A 21812-nucleotide genomic window follows, 5' to 3' on the forward strand; every position below is an offset into this window, starting at 1 on the left:
TCTAAAACCCAAACTCCATCTCTCTCTCTCTAAAACTCCATCTCTCTCACACATAAAAATGTATGCTCGTGTTCGAGCTCAAGCTAAACCCCTTTGCTGGTAAACTCATCGAGAAGCAATGAGAGAGATGGAGTTTTAGAGAGATGAAATTTGAATAAGGTGATATTTTAATGTTTGTTTCAATAAAAAATTTATGGTCAAATGGGTCGAGGGGGTTGTAAAATAGAAAAGATGGAGATATTTTACTTACAAATAATATTTTCAATTCTTGGGTCTCATCATATATGGAAGTTAAAAATGGGGTATAAGGATATATTTTCCCTAGAAAATACTTCGTGTATGGGTTGTAATTGCAATAGCTCTAAAAACTATATTTTTATCACTAGTTATAAGATTTATAACTTAAAATTTAGGACATATGAGATCAATGAACACTTGAAATTGGATGATCTAGATAATGTGTTACAATATATACTAATTTTAAGCATGGAATCCTCTATTTTTTTTCACGTCCATAATGTTCAATATCAATAAATATTTTGATAACTTTTCCTTCTATTTTATAGATTAATCATTGAAGAACAACACGTGACATTTTGCGGTGGCAATGGACCCGGACCCGGACCCGACAAGGAACCTAAGGGATAAACCCGATCCGGGTTTGGGTATGGATCAAAAAATTGAACTTGACGGATCAGGTCCGGATCCAAATCTTGGACCTAAATACCATTACAATCCAAATTCAGATCCGGTAATGTTTTTCAGGTCCCAATATATGAAATATATTCAAATATAGTTAAATACATATATATTTTAATTTTTAAGTGGGGTCGAGATCGTATCTAGCGTTAGCACCCCTATTACATTTATATAAAACATTATACTCTCACAAGGGACATTCACCGAATTATAAAGGAGAAGTACCATGCACAAATGGTACATAGAGGAGCAATGTAACATTCATCAATCACTGTCAACGCACGGTGTGGAGGAGCTGCTCTTCTGCATTAGAAGACGTTCTCAATTTAACAACTACATTCATCTCCAGTTCTCCACTGTGTATTTACCAGGGATGGATTGTTTATTATCAAATATATCTATAATATTTGACGGGTGTGGTTCCCATACGGTTGCAACCGTAAACCATCCCACTACGGTGCACTTTCAAATTTTATCATAATATATAATTTTGATGCAAAATGTTATTGAGATTATCTCAAAATCTATTTTTATGTCCAATTATAAAATTTTAAGTTTCAAAAATAGCTAAAATCAAGTCAATCTATAAACATATGAAAATCTTGAAAATGGATGGTGTAGATAATATGTTGTAAGATGCACTATTTATGGGACTCAAAATCTTTTTAATTTTCGTAGTCATATATCTCGATGTCGAGATGATCAATCACATGGTTTTTCAACATTAAAACAACCTTTTTCCAATAGATTTTTGAGGTGCATCCGTAGTTCTTCGTTATAAGCTTGTAACCTTATATAAACTTTTGCCATATTTTATTCATACAAGTTGCAGTATGGTGTGCATTATACGAGCCACATGGAATGCACTAATTGTGGTTTTGATTGGAAGCTCCTTCCCCATGTCAAAAGGAAAAATAAATCAAATTTTTTTTTAACTTTGAATTAAAAAAGTAGACAATAAGACCATTTATAATTGGTACAAAGAGGTTGCAATTGATCTTAACCCTTGGATGTAAAATTGGGTGGCTGCAGTTGCTCTATTAACAGGCTTAAAGCTCAAAATAAATTTTTTTGAACTTTATGACTAACCCAGGCTGTTAGATTTCACATCAAATGGTCGAATCGAATCGAAAGTAAAATGGTCCATGGTATATAATCCCAAATTGAATTTGGTTAGTAATATTATCACAACCCGTCAATTTCACATAGGAAAATTTATCAAATTACACATGAGAGTTTAACAACTTAACACTCACACATATTTTGATGCAAAATACCTATAACATAAGATACGGTATTGAGTTGGAATAACCCCAAATGGTTAAATTTTGGAACAGATATTTTTTTTGTGTATTCTAATGAATTTCCCTTTCACATATAAAGCTCAATAGCGACTTCCTTATAATTGCATCAAATTTAAATAGCCTTATTCCATATTTTTCTTTGTGATTGCACACAACATGAGCATTCATTTTTGGTAAAATAGTTTTTTTTAATTCTTTTCATCAATTAGATGTGAAATATATAACAAATAGAATGTGTCATGATATTTAAACACTTAATTTTAAATTTTGTCTAATCAATAACATATATACAACCACCCGATTTCACATTCATTGACAATAATTATAAACTCTTATACCAAAAATAAATAGTTAAATGGTCTTAGCATAAGTAGAAAGTCTATTCATGCTCCCTCTCGAGTCTCAACTACGTCTCTCCCTCTAAACTGATGTCATGTCCTTTTTGTGCTGATGAGTAGTTGGGTTTGTAAAATCACGCACTGTGGATAATTGAGAAACTTAAAAGCGTTGATTTGAAATGTTTAAAAGGGACCCAGTTTCTATACGGCCAAACCTGCATATGTGAAAATGCAGACCTCTTAATAAATATATTTTTGAGATGGATTTTAAGAGTTAATTTTTAAAAGCATGTAATCTCTAACATAAAGATCATGAATATAAAAAATAAATAAATTTTAAATACTAAAACTAATAATTTTAGTAAGAAAACATTTGGACCATTATTTCGATTGTTTTTAAATGAAACACCTATTTGTATCTCTCTTAAACATGGATGCCTTATATTGTTGAAGATTGATGTATTGTATTTGAAGAAATAGATTTATATTATTGAAGATTGATGTCTTGTATTTTGAGGAAATAGATCTATCAAGGTGGAGTCAAAATGACGACTTCGGAAGACCGTTAAAAGCCCGAAGGACTTGAGGCCCAGAGGAAAATTTCGGATATCCGTACATGAGATTTGATATATATAGGATTCGATATATATCTGTACACCAATATATATTGTTGCGATGGGTTTTTTTAGGATAAAAAAAAAAACGACAGATATCTTTGTAATCAGAGAGAACAGATAGTCTTCTTCTTCTGTACACCGATATATATTGTTGCGATGGGTTTTAGGATAAAAAAAAAACGACAGATATCTTTGTAATCAGAGAGAACAGATAGTCTTCTTCTTATGTTGGTCCAACACATTTTTGCATTGAGCCGAGCCGGTCTTTTTCTTCTTCTTATGTTGGTCCAACACATTTTTGTCTTATGTTGGTCCAACACATTTTTGCATCGAGCCGACGACACAAGCCGATCCGAAACGTTTTTGTGCCGGACTTACTCATGTGAGCTCATGTTTTGAAAATATAGGTTCAAATGGGCGTATTTTAGTAAAAAAATAACTTTTTTTTTATTTTGAAGGTGATTGCAAAGAAAAATATAATTGTGGGTTTAATAGTTTGGTATCATAAATTTTAAAAAAGAATGTCTAGAATTCACACCTTACAAGCAATTTTTCATACCCTTATCACGGCTTTTCTTCAATATAAAGAGCACCATGTATCTCCTCGTCACTGGGAGTGCATTCAGGAAAAGCTAGAGGAATTTCACTATCGTAAATTCGTAACGATGGTTACCGCCGCTAATATAAAACAACATCAGGCAACAGATGGGGTTTAAGATGGAAAAGGAAATTTATCTGGATATCCATATGGGATGAAGTATTTCGCATTCTATCAATATTTTTTTTATTTAATTTTGAAATACCCATCAAAACACGCACGATCATGAGTCGGAATAATATAATGCTAAATGTTAATCTCCGGTGAGTATTTTGATAAATTTCCAAAATGGAAAAGATAATAAGATTAAGGAACATTTTATGCAAATATCTCTTATATTTTTTGATACTTAAAAACATCCATAATATTTATATTTTATTCGTCTTAGTTTTTTATAGCACATCTTGTATTTCAATTTTATTTTTTTTTATAAATCTAATTGAGCTCAAATTTTGTGTGTTCATACTTCTCACATCCATGAACAAACAACATTTTACATCTCCTGTCCAAAAATAAATGAGGCACCTTTTTTCTCAATCGTTCGTAATCACTGCCATTAACCCCTTTCACCCCATCACTAATGCCTATCCCAAATGGAGCTTTGTTTGGATCTTAGAATTCAAGATAATATTATATTATAATTTCATCCACTTTTTTTTTTTTTTAAATGTAAACAAAAATTATTTATCAAGTTTCATCCACATTCCTACTAAGAATTGAAACATTGTGTGATTAATCAAAACAATGAAAACATGGGTTTAGTGGGATGGATCTTACATGATTATTTCAGCATCTTTTAGCTCCTTAGCATTTATTCTCGTTTGAACAAAATTTACATAAGGTGTCAACCTTCTACAATATCAGTAAGGTGCACCTCAAAAATCCATCGAAAAAGACCATTCTGACATAAAAAAACCTTAAAATTGATCATCTCAACCTCAATATATATATATATATATATATATATATATATATATATATATATATATATATATATATATATATATGAAAAGAAAAGGATTTCAAGTCTTAAGATTAGTGCATCTTACAACATAATATCTAGACCATATATTTAAAAATTCATGTATTTAAGGATCTGCTTTATCTATACCATTTTCGGAGCTTTGATGTGAAAATAGATTTTTAGGCCACCATAAGGGTTTCAAGCACCAAAACTACATCTTTTAGCAAGATTTCGAGGTGCACTGAACACTGTCACCTTGCACAAACCCTACCCTTCTCTTTTCTTCTATTGGCAGTCACCAAACTGCACTCTTCATTTTTATTTTCTCATGTTCCGTACCTTTTCGCTTGAGATGCTAAGCTCTCTTGAGGGCACACGTTGATCTTAGATTTCATCAAATGGTGTTTCTTTTTTCTTTTTTAAACAATAGTTAGTCAAATGGTAATTTGATCAATTATCACTTGTTATTTTGGGTGTTTAATTACTCTTATTTGAATGGTGATTTGTCATTAACTTATTATGCGATTTGATGGTGGGGATGACAGTGATAGTCCCATGGTGAGATCTCTTACTCCATTCTCACCAAAAGGGTAGGGCCCAAATCCTTGACTTACCACTTTCACTTACCTTGTTTTTCTTTTTTAATGATAGTGACAGTCCTATTGGTGGTTTAATAGCAGTGCAAGAGCAGTGCTGGAGGTGAAAGCTGAGTATAGGTGGTGGTGGAACGGCAGTACTGGTGGTTGTTAGGCAATTGTACTGGTGGCATGGATATGGTGGTGGTAATGGTAGTTGTATAATGGAGGCCCTGTGGTGGTGGTGGAGGAGCAGACAATGTGGTGGTGGTAGAGTGGCGGCGGTTAGACGATAATGGTGGTTAGAGCAGGTGGTGGAGTAGCAATGGTGGTGGCAGGAGCAATGGTGATGATGATGGCGATAATGAGGTGGTGGTACATAGAAACAGAACCAGAGATGTGAAAGGAAAGTATATATTGTCTATGAGGTTAATATAGAAGGGGTATATTGTAATAAGTATATTTGGGAATGATAGGTGCAGCATCCTACATTTTATGGTAAGTCTGGGTATAGTTTAGGTGTATATGATTTATTTTTATTATTGTCATTTGTAATCTGTCTATAAAAGACAAGTCTGTATATTCATATAATTAATGGACAATTAATCTCTTCAGATAAACCTAAGACTCTTCACATTGTATCAAAGCCAGATTCATCTTAATTGTGTCTATTCCTCGTCCCTGAAGCATTGTCACCGATTTACAAGACGAGTCAGTTGCTCATCCAGTCAGTGCAACTTCTATTAAGTTGTGTTTCGACTCTCTGATCTGCCTTCTCTGCCGAGTCGTGTTTCGGCTCTCTGATACGTCTCTCTGCCGAGTCGTATTTCAACTCTCTGATCTGCCTTCTCTGCCGAGTCGTGTTTCGGCTCTCTGATACGTCTCTCTGCCGAGTCGTGTTTCAACTTTCTGATATGTTTCTCTGTTGAGTTGTGTTTCAACTCTTGGATATGTCTCTCTACCGAATCGTTTTCGACTCTCTGATATGTTTTTCTCTTTGGGATTGTCTGCAATTAATGTTCCTGAATCCATATGTTCTTAAGGTTTATTGATCTGTTGCTGCTTTCTGTCCTTGTTTGATCAAGCAATCTAAGCATAACAACCACTATATTTACTAGTCATGCTATACACCTAAAGATGCAACTGCTCGTTTTCGCAATTAGTATTCAAACTCCAGCTGCTCTCTCTCATAGCATATTGAGTTTAAAAGGAGTGTGAAAAGAAAGTATATATTGTCTATGAGGTTAATATAAAAGGTGTACATTGTAATCAATATACTTGAGAATGGTAAGTGCAGTATCATGTATTTTATGGTAAGTCCGGGTATAGCTTAAGTATATATGATTTATTTCTATGTTTGTCATTTGTAATATATCTATAAAAGACAGGTATTTACGTATTAATGGACATTGAATCTCTCAGAAAAACCTAAGCCACTTCACAAGAGAGAGCTTATATGAACTTTTTGCTATATAAAGTTAAGAGTTGTTTTGTCGAAGGACCAATTATAGTTTATAGTTACTAGCTCAAGTCCATATATGATATGCTGGTCATTTCTTATTTGTTCTGTCACTAAGGGAGGCTCTTGCTCATTTCACTCACCTGCATGCATGAACTAAAGGATGCCTGGTACCTAGCCAAAATAAAATTGCTGCAGAATTAATTTTGACCGTAGAAAGAAATATGAGAATACGTATTTTGCTTTAATTTTTATCTTAATTTTTCTTATTTCTACCAGAGTAATGTCCAGCAGAGAACCGAACACATGGAAGTACTTGTTCCTATTAAATTGTTGCAGGTCTATTGCTAATGCTTAACATTTTGACTTCTGAAAAATCTGAGCCTCTCTCTCTCATATCTAACTAACTTGCAGGCAAATTTCTCACACCACATTACAAAGCAGAATGCATTCGTAGCAGTGGTTTAGTATATTCCAACAAAATTTCAGCTTGGGTTTGAGCATGGCTGGTTAAGCTGATGCATTGCCGCAGGACATCCCAATTCCAATCCTGCGATTCACAATTCAAAAATAAAGATTTTGAACTTTACACATACATGCACGCAAAGGAGCCATTGACGGCTGAACCAGTCTCACATCAAAACCTTACACACAGAGCACAAGGTATTTTTCTGCAACCAAGGAACTCATTGCCCTCCGAAATCTGCATTCTGACATAAAAAGTGTTGCAGTGTCTATTCCTACACTCCTAACCAAATGTTTATGATTTCACGAGGTTATGGAAGTCAAATGTCAAAGAACTTTGGGTCTGCAGCTCACCAACTGGCTATTTTAGGATTTTTAACACCTGGCCATTCTATATTGCAGGCCCATACTTGTGTGTTTGAGGCAACTGTCTTTGATGTCACTTGTATGTAGGTATGTTATGTTTGTGTTGACCATCGATATGGAGAAAGTAGAATTGAAAAGCTTACTCGTGCATGGACAAGCCATAAAGTGCAATTTTACATGGCCAAAATAAAGTACAGTATTGAAATTCTTGATAAATGCTTATTTCTCGTTCTTTTGGCAGATTTACAAATGCTTGTTTTGTAATTGAAGATTTGGTTTGTGGTTGACATATGAGATTTGAACTTGTTGAAGATTCATCTGCTCAACAGGGTACTCATGACCTATTCTAGGTTCATTTCTTTCTAATCCATGCGTGTCAGAAATGAATATTAATGTCCTCGTTATATGTGCATTTGAATAATTCATTTCTTAACTCTCCACAGAGCACCTTGCTGTCTAGGAGTTGACAACAGGAAAGGGTGAAGCCACAGAGACAGTACTGTGTAGGAGTCAACAACAGGTAAAACTATAGTTGACTTACACTGGGACCAGGGTGGAACCAATGATAGGTTTTTGTGGGGCAAAAAACATTCCGTTGCTAATTGTTTAACTGTAGTTGGTTTTTCCTCCAGTTTTCATATGAGGATGCAATGCTTCATTATTTTTTATTGCAAACATGATAAACTTAGTCTATCAATTTAAGCACAGGTTCACAGTAGATTTCACAGGTTATTGACACATTCATGCCGTATTTACATTCAAAAAAATTTATTTGCCTACAGAATTATGATAATAAAGATAATTCATTCAATTATTTCCATCATTTGCACATGGTGTGTGATTATAAACATGATCCGTGCAGCAAGCAATGATGTAAAACTGGTTACATTAGATTTAGTGAAACTCTTGCGATTGAACAATAAACCCATTTGAAAGCACTCTTTCAATGCCCAAGACACAATAATATCTTTAAAGGTGCAATCCAGATATCTGAAGGGCAAAGGCATGAAAATCTTATCAATTACTCGAAGAAGTTTATTTGTGATCTTTTTTTCAGCAATACAGGCTAAATTTTTATAAAGATTAGCCAAAAAAGTACCTCAAATCCGAATATCATTACAGTCTTCTAAAAATCTCCCGATATCTGCGAAAGCTTTCCAATGCCAAAATCCCAGATGTCAAGCCAACTCCACTTCAATTGTCTTGATAATCCCTCCCAAGTTTTCATCAAAGGTTTTTCATACAAATTCTCACTCTCTCTAGGAAATGAGATTATAAGGGCTAATACCATATTTCAGATAAATTTGTTGAGGTTGCTCAATACTTCACACATGTAATCACGAAAAGAAACCTTAGATTCTGCAATTTCAGATATAAAAAATATATTTAAAAATGTGAACATTATGTTAGGAACTGAGACTTGCCTGACTATCCCTTGTGGTGAAACCTCCATAAAGTAAATTTAATACCTTGAAACCAACTTGCTTATCACTCGCAAAATCAATTTAAAGAAATCCGAGCACCTAAGAACAATATATGGTGTAATAGGTTTGGGGAAAATAATATGAAACCAAGAGAAATAAATACGAAAACTCATACCCACTTATAACAAACTACAATCCACACACACCTAATCGGGCTACATCCACGGGCAACCGGCAAATAAATAATTTCACTATCATAAAGGATTTACAAGATTGCGTAAGTACGAGATTATCCCATAATAGGTAAAGCTCCATTGCTTCCCCTTTCCACTACCACAAAAGAACCACTGAACCAACTTCCAGAGTGGACTCCATCACTGTCGCTTCATCAACATTGAAAAATGTACCCTAATAGGGCACAATGGTAACTAGTGTTTGACCTACCTAGGGTTTTCCCAAAACCCATAATCTCAACCTCAACAAGAGCTCTCCCTCATAAAATCTACTTTTTAACTCTACAAACTGACTTGTAATGCCCCCACTTAAAATGGTTTTTACAATGACCATAAATGCGCTTGACAATGAGATAAATATCACTGGGCTGATTTTGGATCACCTACCCAATAATCGCTACCTTGGTACAAAATCACACCCTCACTTTGCCAACTATATCAGGTTATTCTTTTGTCCTAGAACCTAGAAAACTTAGTAACCCTGGAAGCTCTCTAGCCAAATAACCTCCTTAAGCATCCCCTGATCATCTTCCTTCATGCTTATGTCTCTCATAAAATTCTACCTTCTTCAATGCTCTTATTCTTGAGTTCTTGAGGTTATATCGCCTTCACAATGCTTTGTGTGAAACCTTTCGAGTGAAAATCTAAGTTAGGTTGAAATTGGGATGAAATATGAGGTTTTAAGGCTCCCATATTCAAGAAAAATGAAAAAGGGGGGCAGATTTTTGTCTCCCTTTCATTTTGTGCAACAATGATTGTTCTTGGACTAGTATGAGTATGGTAGAACTGGGGCAAGTCAGCCCGAGTCACCCTAAGTTCAACGGTGTACTCTAAGAAATCTCTACAGTACTTGCGTGAATGCTATACATGTGCAATATCTCCTCCAATTTTGGCAAGGATGGCCATCTCAACACCCTAATATGAAGGACTACGACGGAGCCTAGAAGATATTCCTAAGTTCCTTATCAAACTGAGGTCCTAAAGGCCCTAAATTTTGAAGAAGTTGGACCTGATGAAATCCAATCTATTGTTGATGGGGAAACCATAGCACCTTGGTATTAGTACAATGCATGGTGCTGAGAACCATAGGCATGTTTGTGTTTATTTTGTTAAGTATAAGCCTTGGTTCCTAGGATTTGGGTGCGTGCATATACAAATACACAAGCGAAAACACATATGCACACACACAAAGTCAATTTTGAATGCCCATTCCCAAGGTACTTGAAATCAGTGTTTTAAAAATTGGTGACCCGATCCAAAATTGGACGATCCGGATCATGTATCGTCCAACCTGTGCCAGATCCAACGAAAAAACGGGATCGACCGATTCTCCGCATTAAACCGAGTGCTGACATCACGGGGTCTCCTGCTTACGTCATGGACTGCCACGTTCGTACTTCTGTTTCATTTTTTTAAAAAAAATTACAAGCACCTCACCTTTTTGCTAGGAAAGTACAATTGCCCAGCCTTCATCCACAAACCACGTGGCACAACGCATCTGCAGCGGTTTTTCTCAGCACATGTTGCATGTGACAACCAACCATGCAAGCCCAAGGCTTTTTATTAAGCCTTGCTCTTCCTAAATTCCCTGATGTGGGACTTGCTCCATCGGCTGTTGTATAATAACGCGTAGTTTTCACCAGGTGCTCCAAGCATAGTCCATCCAATAGCGCTCTCCAAGCGTATAATAAACATTGTGCTGTTGTATAATAACGCGTAGTCCATCCCTTAGCGCTCCAAGCGTCTTCAAAATAACGCGTAGTTTTCACCAGGTGTTGTTGTGTAATTATAAATATTTCTAATACTATAAATGAATAAATTCTATTTAATTATTTAATAATATTTATTCCTTTTTTTATAATGTACAAAAAATAAAAGTACATATAGTTAAGTTTTAATTGCATATAAGTACATAAAGAAATTCTATTTAATTCATTTAAAAAAATTAGTATAATTATATTGAAAGTCGTATTGTTTATTTATCTTAATAACTTGTTAAAATTATGTCAATATAATCATATGAATATGATCACATTAAAATTTATAGGGGATTTTATTTTGTTTTTAATCATATGATATGGAAGCATTTTCTAATAATTTTTAATCAAGCTTATTATTATATTATACTTAACAATTATACATTGATAACCAAATCTTGTATTTGATTTGCCAATTTATTGATATTATAAATTTTGTAATTTATTATTTTTTCTTATAAATGTAAATAAGATTTTTTAAATTAGATGATATTATAAAATATTTTAGATTTTTTTATTTGTATAATAAAATAATTACAAAATATAAAGTTATAAACCAACAACTTCAATTTCAATATATACTATTATACTTAGTTAGGTTATAAATATTTTGGATGAGTAAAACGAAATAATAAATGTTTGATACTTTGATGTGATACTAATTTTACTTTATGTGTATAATAAAATGATGATAAAATAATAAAATACAAATCAATTATTCTAATTTCAATGTATAATATTGTATATAGTTATGTTTTAATAAATGTTTGATGAGAACCTTCATACAGGGAAAGAATATCTCAATATTCGCTTATTGATGCAAAAAAATAAAAGCTATTAATGTAGTACCCTCATTTCTTATTGGATTCCTATAAAACAACATTTATAATAATTTTTGATAATTTTTTTGAATTGTTTTTAAGGCCGAATTCAACTGATTCAGCCGATTCCCGATCCGAAACGTAGGATTCACCGATCCTGATGGGTTTTTGTGCTCGATCCATGGTACCGATCCGTTTTTTAAATCATGAACCTCTTGTACATTGCCGTCCCAGCTCTCCCATATACATCCAGTTGTTATCCACATCCCAAATGCGAATTTGTGCACATCGATGCATGCATATATACACAACTGGTCATGAATATGTACACTGACAACAACTAATGAGTTCTTATGCAGTCTAATGCAAACCTCATATGAACACTGCAGTGAATAAAAATTTCTTTTCAGCTTTTGAGTTGGAAAATCTCATCCAAGTCAACTTGCCAGGTCAGGTGGGCGAGTTAAAATTAAAAACTCGGAATGTCCGTGAGTATTTGATTGCATGTAATTTCTTATTATGTAATATTCTTTCTATAGTCTAACAAATACATGTTTCCTATGAGGCCGCATGAGAACATCTGAGGAAAACCAATAGCGTTCATGGAATAACTAAAGACCCATAGGTTGTGAAAATCTAACAGATACTAATAAAGAAAATGAAAAGAGATTATACAACTCACCTGATGATAGGAACCACATTATCCTTATTAAAAAGTAGTACTAAAAAGAGAGGTCCTTGCTGCAATATGATCACATTCCTGGGAAAAAAGGAAACAGTGAAATTCCAACACAATAAAGTATGCATTTATCTTTCAAGAATCCTGATTTAAAAGTACTTTGATTGTAAAAATCTGTGGAATCAAATTGGAAAATAGCCAATAGACATAGGCATCGGTTAAAAATAACCATAAGCTGCAACCTTTTCCACAGGACCTTGCAAAGAAACCCTTCCTAAATACCTAGGCAGAATGACATTGAAAATGTAGTTCGATAATTTACCAGGTTTGTGCACTAATCTTCAGCTCTCTACCCACGATTATCCAAACAAGAAAAAGCAAAAGGAAAGCACAGTTTGGAATTCATAACATATCCTAAATCAAGAAGAGAAAGCATGTTTGTAGTTGCCCCACATCACATAACCATTTCCACAGAAGCACTCGAGCTCATGTAAAAAATCAACTTATTCTCAAACTTCATTACTGTCATGATGGCTGACCATGTTAAACATAAGAGCAAGTATAAACAGTATATATCTCACAACAAAACCATTAACATTATCGCCGGTTCCTCTTTCCGGGAGAACAAAAGAGATAAGCCAACCATTTCGGAGTACCAGGGGAAACTGCATCTCTAACAACAAGCTCATAAAGCAAGTTCTTGGCCAAATCCCTGTCCCCACTTTGAGCTATACACTTTATAATGGCCATGTATATCGTTTCATTGGGCTTAAACCCCTTATTAACCATATCAGCCAAGATATCAATGGCCATGTCTATATCATGTAGTTTACAAAGGGCAATTATCAAAGAATTATAGTTCCCAATTATAGGTTTACACTTCCCATATTCCATTTCCTTGATAAGCCTCATTGCATCTTTTAGCCTCCCATCTCTGCAAAATCCCTTCATCAAGTTGTTATAGGTATCTACATCAGGAGCAAGTCCCTCTCTAGTCATGGCATCCATGAGCTCCACTGCCATCTCCATATTCCAAGCGGTGCATAAGGCAGTGATCACAGTATTGTAAGAGGAAACATCAGGAGAGCAGGTGCCTTCTCTACGAGGTCTAAGAATAATTTCCAAAGCCTGTTCAATTTTACCAGTTTTGCTTAGAAAGGATATCAATGAATTATAGCTCTTTCTAATGAAAATGGGATCCTTAGAAAACAAGCAATCCAGCAATTCCAAGGCCATATCGATCCTGCCTTCTCTATACAATGCCCTTATCAACAGGTCATAAGTTTTTGTATTGGTAGGAATGTCCCTAGCAATCATCTCTTCCAAAACCAAAATAGAATGGCTCAAAAGTCCAACATTACAAAATGATTTGATCACGGTGTTGCAGGTGAGAGAGTCGAGATCAAGCCCAGATTGGGTCATCTCCAATATAACCCCTGCCGCATCCTCCCATCTCTGAAGATCACAGTAACTACCAAGCAAAATACAGTAACTATAAGAATCCAATTCAGGCTTGTTCTTGAGGAATTGGTCTGCTTCCTCAAACCTCTCCTCTTTGCACAACCTTTCAATGATAAAATTATAAACAAAATGATCAGGGACATGACCTTCTGCCAACACCAAATGGAGAATCTCCATAGCCTTATCAACGCCACTCCCGTCGCAAGCCTTTTCAATCAAAATTTTATAAGTCAAAGGCTCAGGGCAAATGTTTTTCTCCAATAACTGATTAAGAACCTGTAATGCTTCGTCTATTTGGTCATTATCACAAAGTGTTCTAATTACTGTGTCATATGTAACAGATTCAAGGGGAAAACCAAGGGAGCTTGCATCTTCTGCCATATTCACAGCCAATTCCAACTGATGGGTTTTACAGAGCCCCTCAATCATAGCTGAAGAAGCTGACGGATGAGGCCTAAGTCCATGAGCCAGTAAGAGTTTGATGACCCTAATCGCCTTATCAACCTGCTTAGTTCTACAGAGACCCTGAATGAGCCTGGTACAAGCTGGGACATTGGGTGGGTGGCCTATAGATACTGTGTACTGAACAAACTCTAGCGCTTCTCGATATCGACCAGACATACAAAGCCGGTGTATGAGTTGAACATAGTAAGCGTCATCCAAGTCCATGGAATTTGCAGGGTTTTCCATATGTTTCTTTGAAGGGATTCTCTCCTTCCGGTGCATGGTTGCGGTGGCTTCATACTTAGAGAGATGGGCATGAAATTTTGTTAGGTGTTTTAGAGTGTAAAAAGAATGGGCTCCTGTAAAATGCGAAATAAATGGCAAAGATAGGTAGAAGAGAATTACCATGGTTGGATTTCATGAAGAAATTGAAGAAGTTCACATAAGAGAAGAGCCATGGGATCTTTTAACCAATAGAATTATTTTTCAGATTTCAAAAGAGAACACATGATATAAAATTTGCAGAAACTGAGGCTTATCAGCGGTATTAAACATAAACTAGAAAAAGTTGAGAAAGAGAGAGAGTAAACTGTAAAAGAACTTCCAAAGATAAATGGCATTTGGTTTTTTCTTGTGGAGATCAAACCAGAGGGTGCTCAGAATGAGTTGCTAAGTTTCCTTTGCCATGCAGGGAAGAATACCGGTTTGAGTTTGAGAGAGAGGGAGGAGAGAGACGTTGGTGACCTTTCGTTTCTTACCCTCTCGGCCTGTCCCAATTCAACGCGGTTAGTATGCGGGCCAAGCCCGCAATGTGGAAATGCGGGCCCTTTAATAAATTTATTTTTGAAATGGATTTTTGGACTTAATTTTTAGGACGCGGGTAGCATGCTGCCATCCCACATATGTAGAAATATGAGCTTTTGTAATAAATATATTTTTTAAATATAATTTGATTTTAATTTTTAAAAAAATATATAATCTTTAACATGGAGATCATAAAAAATAATTAAAAACTAGAAATAATAATTATATTAAAAAAACATTAGTGTTAGTTACAATTGGTTTTAGATGGACCAACTATTTACATCTATTTTTGAAATTAATGCTTTATACCTCAGGACCGCATATTGTATAAATGCGGTCCAACCCACAGGAAACAATTGTTCTAAGTTTTAAGGATATATAATCTCTACCATAGAGATCATGAATATGAAAAAATAAATTTCAAAAACTAAAAATAATAATTCTATTAAGAAAACATTTGCAAAAATACTTTCAATTGTTTCAAACTAAATCACATATTTGCATCCCATCTTTAAAATGGATGCTTTATACTTCTGGACTGCATAAGTAAAAATGCAATCCAGCCCGCATGAAACAATTTTCCTTCATTTTTATGAGTCCTCGGATAATTTATGAATCGGGTTTCTACGTGTTGTCTAACTCATATATACACATGCAGACCCCTTTTAAAATCCACATTAAAGATAGTTTCTTTATCTAAATTCTAGGCATTTATGATCTTTAAAATCCTATAAAAAAAAACTAAGATGTATTTTATTGGGATTTTGTTGCACCGTACGCATGGAATAACGTGACGTGCAGTTGTAGATAACTTGAAAGATTGATGTTTGTGGGTCAGCAAGCTCTTAAGTCTGCTACTCACATCAAACTTTTTTGTAATTTATTTTTGAAATAAAATTTGACCTTCTTTTTAAGGAATATATAATCCCTCATATGGACATCATTAAAATGTAAAAGCAAAGAATTTTAAAACTAAAAGTTATAGTTTTTAGAAGGAAAGAACCATTGATTTTATGCTTTTTTTGAGGGACCATCGTTTACATCCATCTTTAGATGGATGGTTTAGCCTATGGGGATGCAAATAGATAAATATAAACCACTTTCCCCCCTAGAATACTCTTATAATTATTATAAACATCTTAAATATCATTTAGTATATGATATACCAAAAATACCTACAAAGAGACTATTTATCTTTTGTAAAAAGAGATCACAATCATTATTGTCTCTTAAATTTTAAAAATGGGTGGTTGTAAAAGTGTTATTGAATAGACACAAAGTTCTAATTTTTTTATTTTTTTTTGAAGTTCGTAACTCACTCCAAGCCATCCAGTTTGACATATAGTGAGTGAGAATGATTCTGACCTCCACGTACGAAAAATAAATGGTCTTTTTGTAAACAATCCCATAACAGAAAATGACAAAATATTGATGATAATACAAAGAGTGGTGGATACAACCCAATTTTGCAAAAATTATTTTGTTTTTGAACTAACTAATTTTGATTTTATATGTATTGGGCTTACCCAATTAGAGTCTTCTCACACAAATGCGGATGCACGCAGCGGAATGCAGATATATGGGATACAAAAACTATACCAAAAATCAATATATATATATGTGTGTGAGTGGGAAAACATGCAAATAACTTACTGGCTCCGAGATTGAGAGTTTTATACGGTTCATATTTTCAAGCTACGTCCACGGGAAAAAGAGACAAATCCACTATTAACTCAATGGTTACAATAGTCTTCTAATAAACAAATTTTTTTGGGTACGCTGATTTATTTTCAAGCCACGTCCACGGGAAAAAGAGACAAATCCACTATTAACTCAATGGTTACAATAGTCTTCCAATAAACAAACTTTTTTTAGTACGCTGATTTCTATTTAGAGATTTAGAGATTTCTATCTAAGTTTTCTTGTCTAATATTATTTTCTCTCTTAGAGACTTTTATTATTTCTAGATGTTTTCTCTCTCTTTAAAAAAAATGTTATATCTTTCTATTTTTTTCTCTTATTCTCACTTTTTTCTTTTTATACAAAGAAAATGTTTAAGAAGATGATCACGTACTCTCTTTCATCTTCTTATTTGCTCTAAGAAGAAATATAACTCTATTTTCTTATTTTCTCTCAAAGAGTAATAACTCCCTTTTTTTTTCTTTTCTCTAAAAGAATGATAATTTTTTCACTCTTTTTCTTAGAGAATGATAATTCTTTTTTTCTCTTTTTTTTTTTTTTTATGAAATAACTTTTTCTCTAAACATCATATATTTTTCAATGTATGCCCACCAAAGAGAGATGCAAGCCCGAAAACGAGGCGAGGAACAACACAAAAACCCCTCACGTGATCCATTTTATAATGGGTCAATGGGATAATGATGAATATGAAAAGGATATCGGTTAACTTCTTAAAAAGTGGCTCATCTATATATCATTTTTAAGTAATAGATGGATGATATATCTACTCATATCAATCACATAAGACTTCTTATATTTCATGTGATCATTACTTTGGTCAATAAGTCATATTTTTATTTTTTCAAAATTGTCTCTTCAAAAAGATGATTTCCATTGACGTCCCTCCCTCCCAACAAAATGAATTAATTCACATCACGTGGACAGGTCAAAGATTGCACAATATCCTTTCCAATGGTTGAGATTTAAAAAAGCTATATCTTATAGCCAAAAATTAATTTCATAATTTATTTTAATTTTAAGATGTATGTTTATTTTTATAAATAGAAATAAATAAAAATAATTTAAAAATATTTTAGATAAAAAATGACTAAAATATTTGTAAATATATTTCGATCAATAATTTTATTTAAAATATTTTTAAATTATTTCATTTAATTCTACTCGTAAAAACGAGGCTATAACGCAAATTTTGGATTAATATCACTTTAAATAAAATAAAAATGACAGCAAAATATGTTTAGCCCTTGGATGAAGATGTTTTAACCATTAAAAGGTGTTTGTGTACCTTTTGAGTATCCAGCACCAACCCAAATTTTAATTTTCATAATTATTCCTAGCCATTGCCATCAAATTTGATAGCTTGGGATGTGTTTCAAAGCTTGAAAAAATTTTGCTTGAACTTTGAGTCTAATTAGTGACATACATGTTCACAACCACCTGATTTTAAATTCAATAGACAAGAATGATTGTGACCTCCTCGTGTTAAAATTAAATTGTCTCTTTATATACTTTGGGCAAAAATTGAATAAAGTGACACATAGTCTTTAATTTCTTTTACAATCGGATTCATGCAGGGAACCCACCTTATTATTATAAAAATTTATAAGGACACGGTTTTTATGAGTCCCATGTATAAATAACCTCTTAATAATCTATGTTTGATATGGATTTTTTGACCTAATTTTTAAGGACATGTAATCTCTAACATGGAGATCATGCATATGAATAAATAAATAAATTTTTAAAAATTAAAAATAATAATTTTATTAAAAAAACATTTGGACCGTTGATTTAAATTATTTTTAAATAGACCACCCATTTGCACTCATCTTTAAAATAGATACTTTACACCTTGAAGACTACAAATGTAGAAATGCGTTCCTCGCCGCATGAAACAATTCCCTTTTTACAGGGAAGTAACTTTCGCGTGGGCATATTACAATGAGGGTCACTCTGTGTACACACAATGACCTTTTTATGTTTACCTCTCTTTTCAAGACAACGAGATTTGTATTCTTTATTTCTAACATATGACCTTTTTTACCCCTTTCATTCATTGGGAAATTATATTTTCTTCGTAGATGCTATTTAATTTTTTTTTTCGCTTGTCCTTTCTATCGATGTCTATTCTTTCGTTCATTTGAAGACTATAATTTGCTTTTGAGTAGCTATTTTAAAAAAATTATATTGTTGCTCTCTTTTTATTATTATTTTTCTCTAGGGATAATCATCATCGTAACTTTTTTTCAATTATTATGGGTCGTCTACACGAATCATGATCCGTCATTCTATTCTATCAAGGGTCATACCTTCAGTGAAGCCATAAGTCCTCGTATCTTTTATCACTACTTTTAACCATGTCATTTTAAGTCTATCTTTACCCTTTTTTAGCCTTATTCTTGAACCAACTCACACTTCATAATAGGTGTTGTACTGGGTGTGCGTTTCACATGCCCAAGCTATCTAAGTATAATTTCTTTCATCTTATCGTCTATTGGAGTCACACCTAAGTTATCCAGAATGTATTCATTTTGAATTCGAACCCTTCTTTTCAATTCTATTAGTTCTTGTTTTGTCACTCATCCGTATCATTATCTCAATTACATTGTTGTTTCTTGACCGCCCAACATTCCACTCCATAAAAGCAAAGTTAGTCTCAGAGCTGTCCTATAGAACTCCCCTCCCCCTTCAGTTTCATTGGTATGTAGCAATTACATAACTCCGTTTGCACATCTATACTTCGCCCACCCAGCTATAACTTTATGCATTACATCTTCCTCATTTTCACTATTTTTCAAGATTATCGACCTAAGATACTGAAAAGTATGTTCTTTTTTGTATTATTTGGCCATCAATCTTAACTACTTCCTCAATTCTACTTGTATTATTACTACTTTGGACTATATTATTACTACTTTGTAGTCCATATGCTCTATCTTAGCCCACTTAATTTTAGAATCTTAAGATTCTAGAGCATCTTTTCAAAGTCATAACTTTGTATTGACGCCACTTCGAGTTTCATTGATCAAACCCATGTCGTCCACGAACAACATACATCATGGTACCTCATATTGTAAGTGCTTAGTTAAGTTATCCATAATTAATACAAAGAGGTATGGGCTTAACACTAACCCCTGATATTGACCTATTGTCATTGAAAACCCACTCGTCTCTCCATTAGTTGCACACTAGTTAGCTTCCTTGTATATATATCTCACTAAGTTCATATAGTATTGGAGACTCATTTCTTTTTTATTACCCACCAAATTAAATATTGCGATACTCAATTATAATCTTTTTCTAAATTAATAAAGATTATGTGGATGTCTTTTCCCTTCGCTCTAAACTTATCAATCAGTTGCCTAAGTAGGAAAATAGCCATAATTGTTGACCTCCCCGACATAACACAATATTGGTCTTCTGATGCACTCGTTTCATGCCTTAGTCGTTACTTAATCACTCTCCCCACAACTTCATATTGTGGCTAATAAATTTGATCCCTCGATAGTTCATACAATTATGTATGTGTCATTTCTTATTATAAATAGGTAGCATATTACTTTTTCTCTATTTCTCTTGTATTTTCTTTGTTGTCAACACCTTGTTTAACATCTTAATCAAGTACTCAATGTCAATCTTCCCTAAGTACTCTAAACATCTATCGGGATACCATTTGGTCCAAAATCATTTTTTATCTTCATGCTCTTCACAGCTTCTTTCACTTCTAATATCCTAATACTATGATTGTATCTATGACTTCTGCCCTTATTTATGTCAACGGTTCATTCTACTATTGGGTTCCCATTAAGTTCGTCATTTAATAAAATTTGAAAATAAACTCTCCATCTTTCATTGGCATCTTCACCCTTCACCAAGATCATTTGACCCTTACACTTAATGCATTTAATATGGTCTAGATCCTCACACTTTTTCTCTCTCAATTTTACTAATTTAAATACATGTTTCTGGTCCCTAGTTTACTATATTGATTAGCATATGCTTTAAGTTTAGCCGTATTTGTTGTTTGTTTAGCGGTTCTCTTAGTTTGGGGCCTTTTGAACCTCATCACTCTACCACCAAGTTTATTTATCGAAATATCTTTCCCCTCTAGTTTATCTTAAAACTTCTTTTTCCACTTTCTCATTCCACATAATAACATTGATATTGTGTTCAGAGTTTTATTTTATTTATTTAACTAATTTATCCCTAAATCTATTTTCTCATTTTTTAAATCACACACCACTTAGTTATTGGATACCTATTAATTTCACCCATTATCTTCTTTCGCTTTATACAAACATTCATAACCACAAGCCTATGTTGTATAGTCAAACTCTCGGGATAATCTTATTGTATTTACATGATCGTCGATCTACCTTCTTAATTAGGATTAAGTTTCTTTGGCTTTTATGCAACCCACTTTTATATGTAATCCACTTTTATGCAACCCACTTTTAAATGGTCGATCTACCTTTTTTATCTAGCCATTATATGATTTACTTTTACAAGTTATTTCAGGAATCCTCAATCCATGTTTTTTTTTTTAAAAAACCATAAAAACATGAAATTTTAATGATCAACAAAATCTTTACAATATTAATGTACAAACTTACCAACATTGTAAATGACATCATAATTGCAAAAATTGAGTAAAGTATTTTTGGGTGACTAATAAATTTAAGAAACTTATTTTGCTGAAGTAATTCAACTTTGTTTAAACCCATGTTTTCATAAATTTTCAAAATTTTTGTAGAGTACGAAGCCCACGTTAAAAAAAAAAAAAAAAGTCGAAAAAGAAAGAACAAAACGAAAGCCCGTAAATATCTAGAAGATGAGCTAAGCCAGGTGTCAACGTTTAAGAATAAAAAACAAAAGTTAGTTGTACTCTATAGACAAATGTATGATACCAATTTCATGGTACATAATTCTCATCTTTGTTATCCGGTTTGAGACGGGGCCTCGTCCTCAACAGCAGTACTAATACCAAATTTGTACAAAACAAAATGTTTATCTGTACCCTCCATCTCTAGCAATGACAGTGAAGATGACATGTATCACAATGTAGATATGCTACATGTATCACAATGAACAGTTTCAAAATGT

General features: G+C 33.5%; 1 protein-coding gene across 1 annotated transcript; it reads right to left on the reverse strand.

The window, feature by feature from the left end:
• Positions 1–12790: 12790 nt before the first annotated feature.
• On the reverse strand, positions 12791–14962 carry LOC18424244 (uncharacterized). The gene has a single exon (XM_006828834.4). The coding sequence runs from the start codon at positions 14610–14612 to the stop codon at positions 12897–12899; it is 1716 nt and encodes a 571-aa protein (XP_006828897.2). The 5' UTR covers positions 14613–14962; the 3' UTR covers positions 12791–12896.
• Between the last annotated feature and the right edge of the window lie 6850 nt (positions 14963–21812).

Source organism: Amborella trichopoda, chromosome 9 (genome assembly GCF_054954075.1).
Source record: "Amborella trichopoda isolate Santa Cruz 75 chromosome 9, AtrichopodaSantaCruz75HAP2 v2.0, whole genome shotgun sequence".
Classification (NCBI taxonomy): Eukaryota; Viridiplantae; Streptophyta; class Magnoliopsida; order Amborellales; family Amborellaceae; genus Amborella; species Amborella trichopoda.

Bases quoted from the DNA above. Each gene is read 5' to 3' on its own strand.
- LOC18424244 (XM_006828834.4), bottom strand. From the start codon at position 14,612: ATGGTAATTCTCTTCTACCTATCTTTGCCATTTATTTCGCATTTTACA.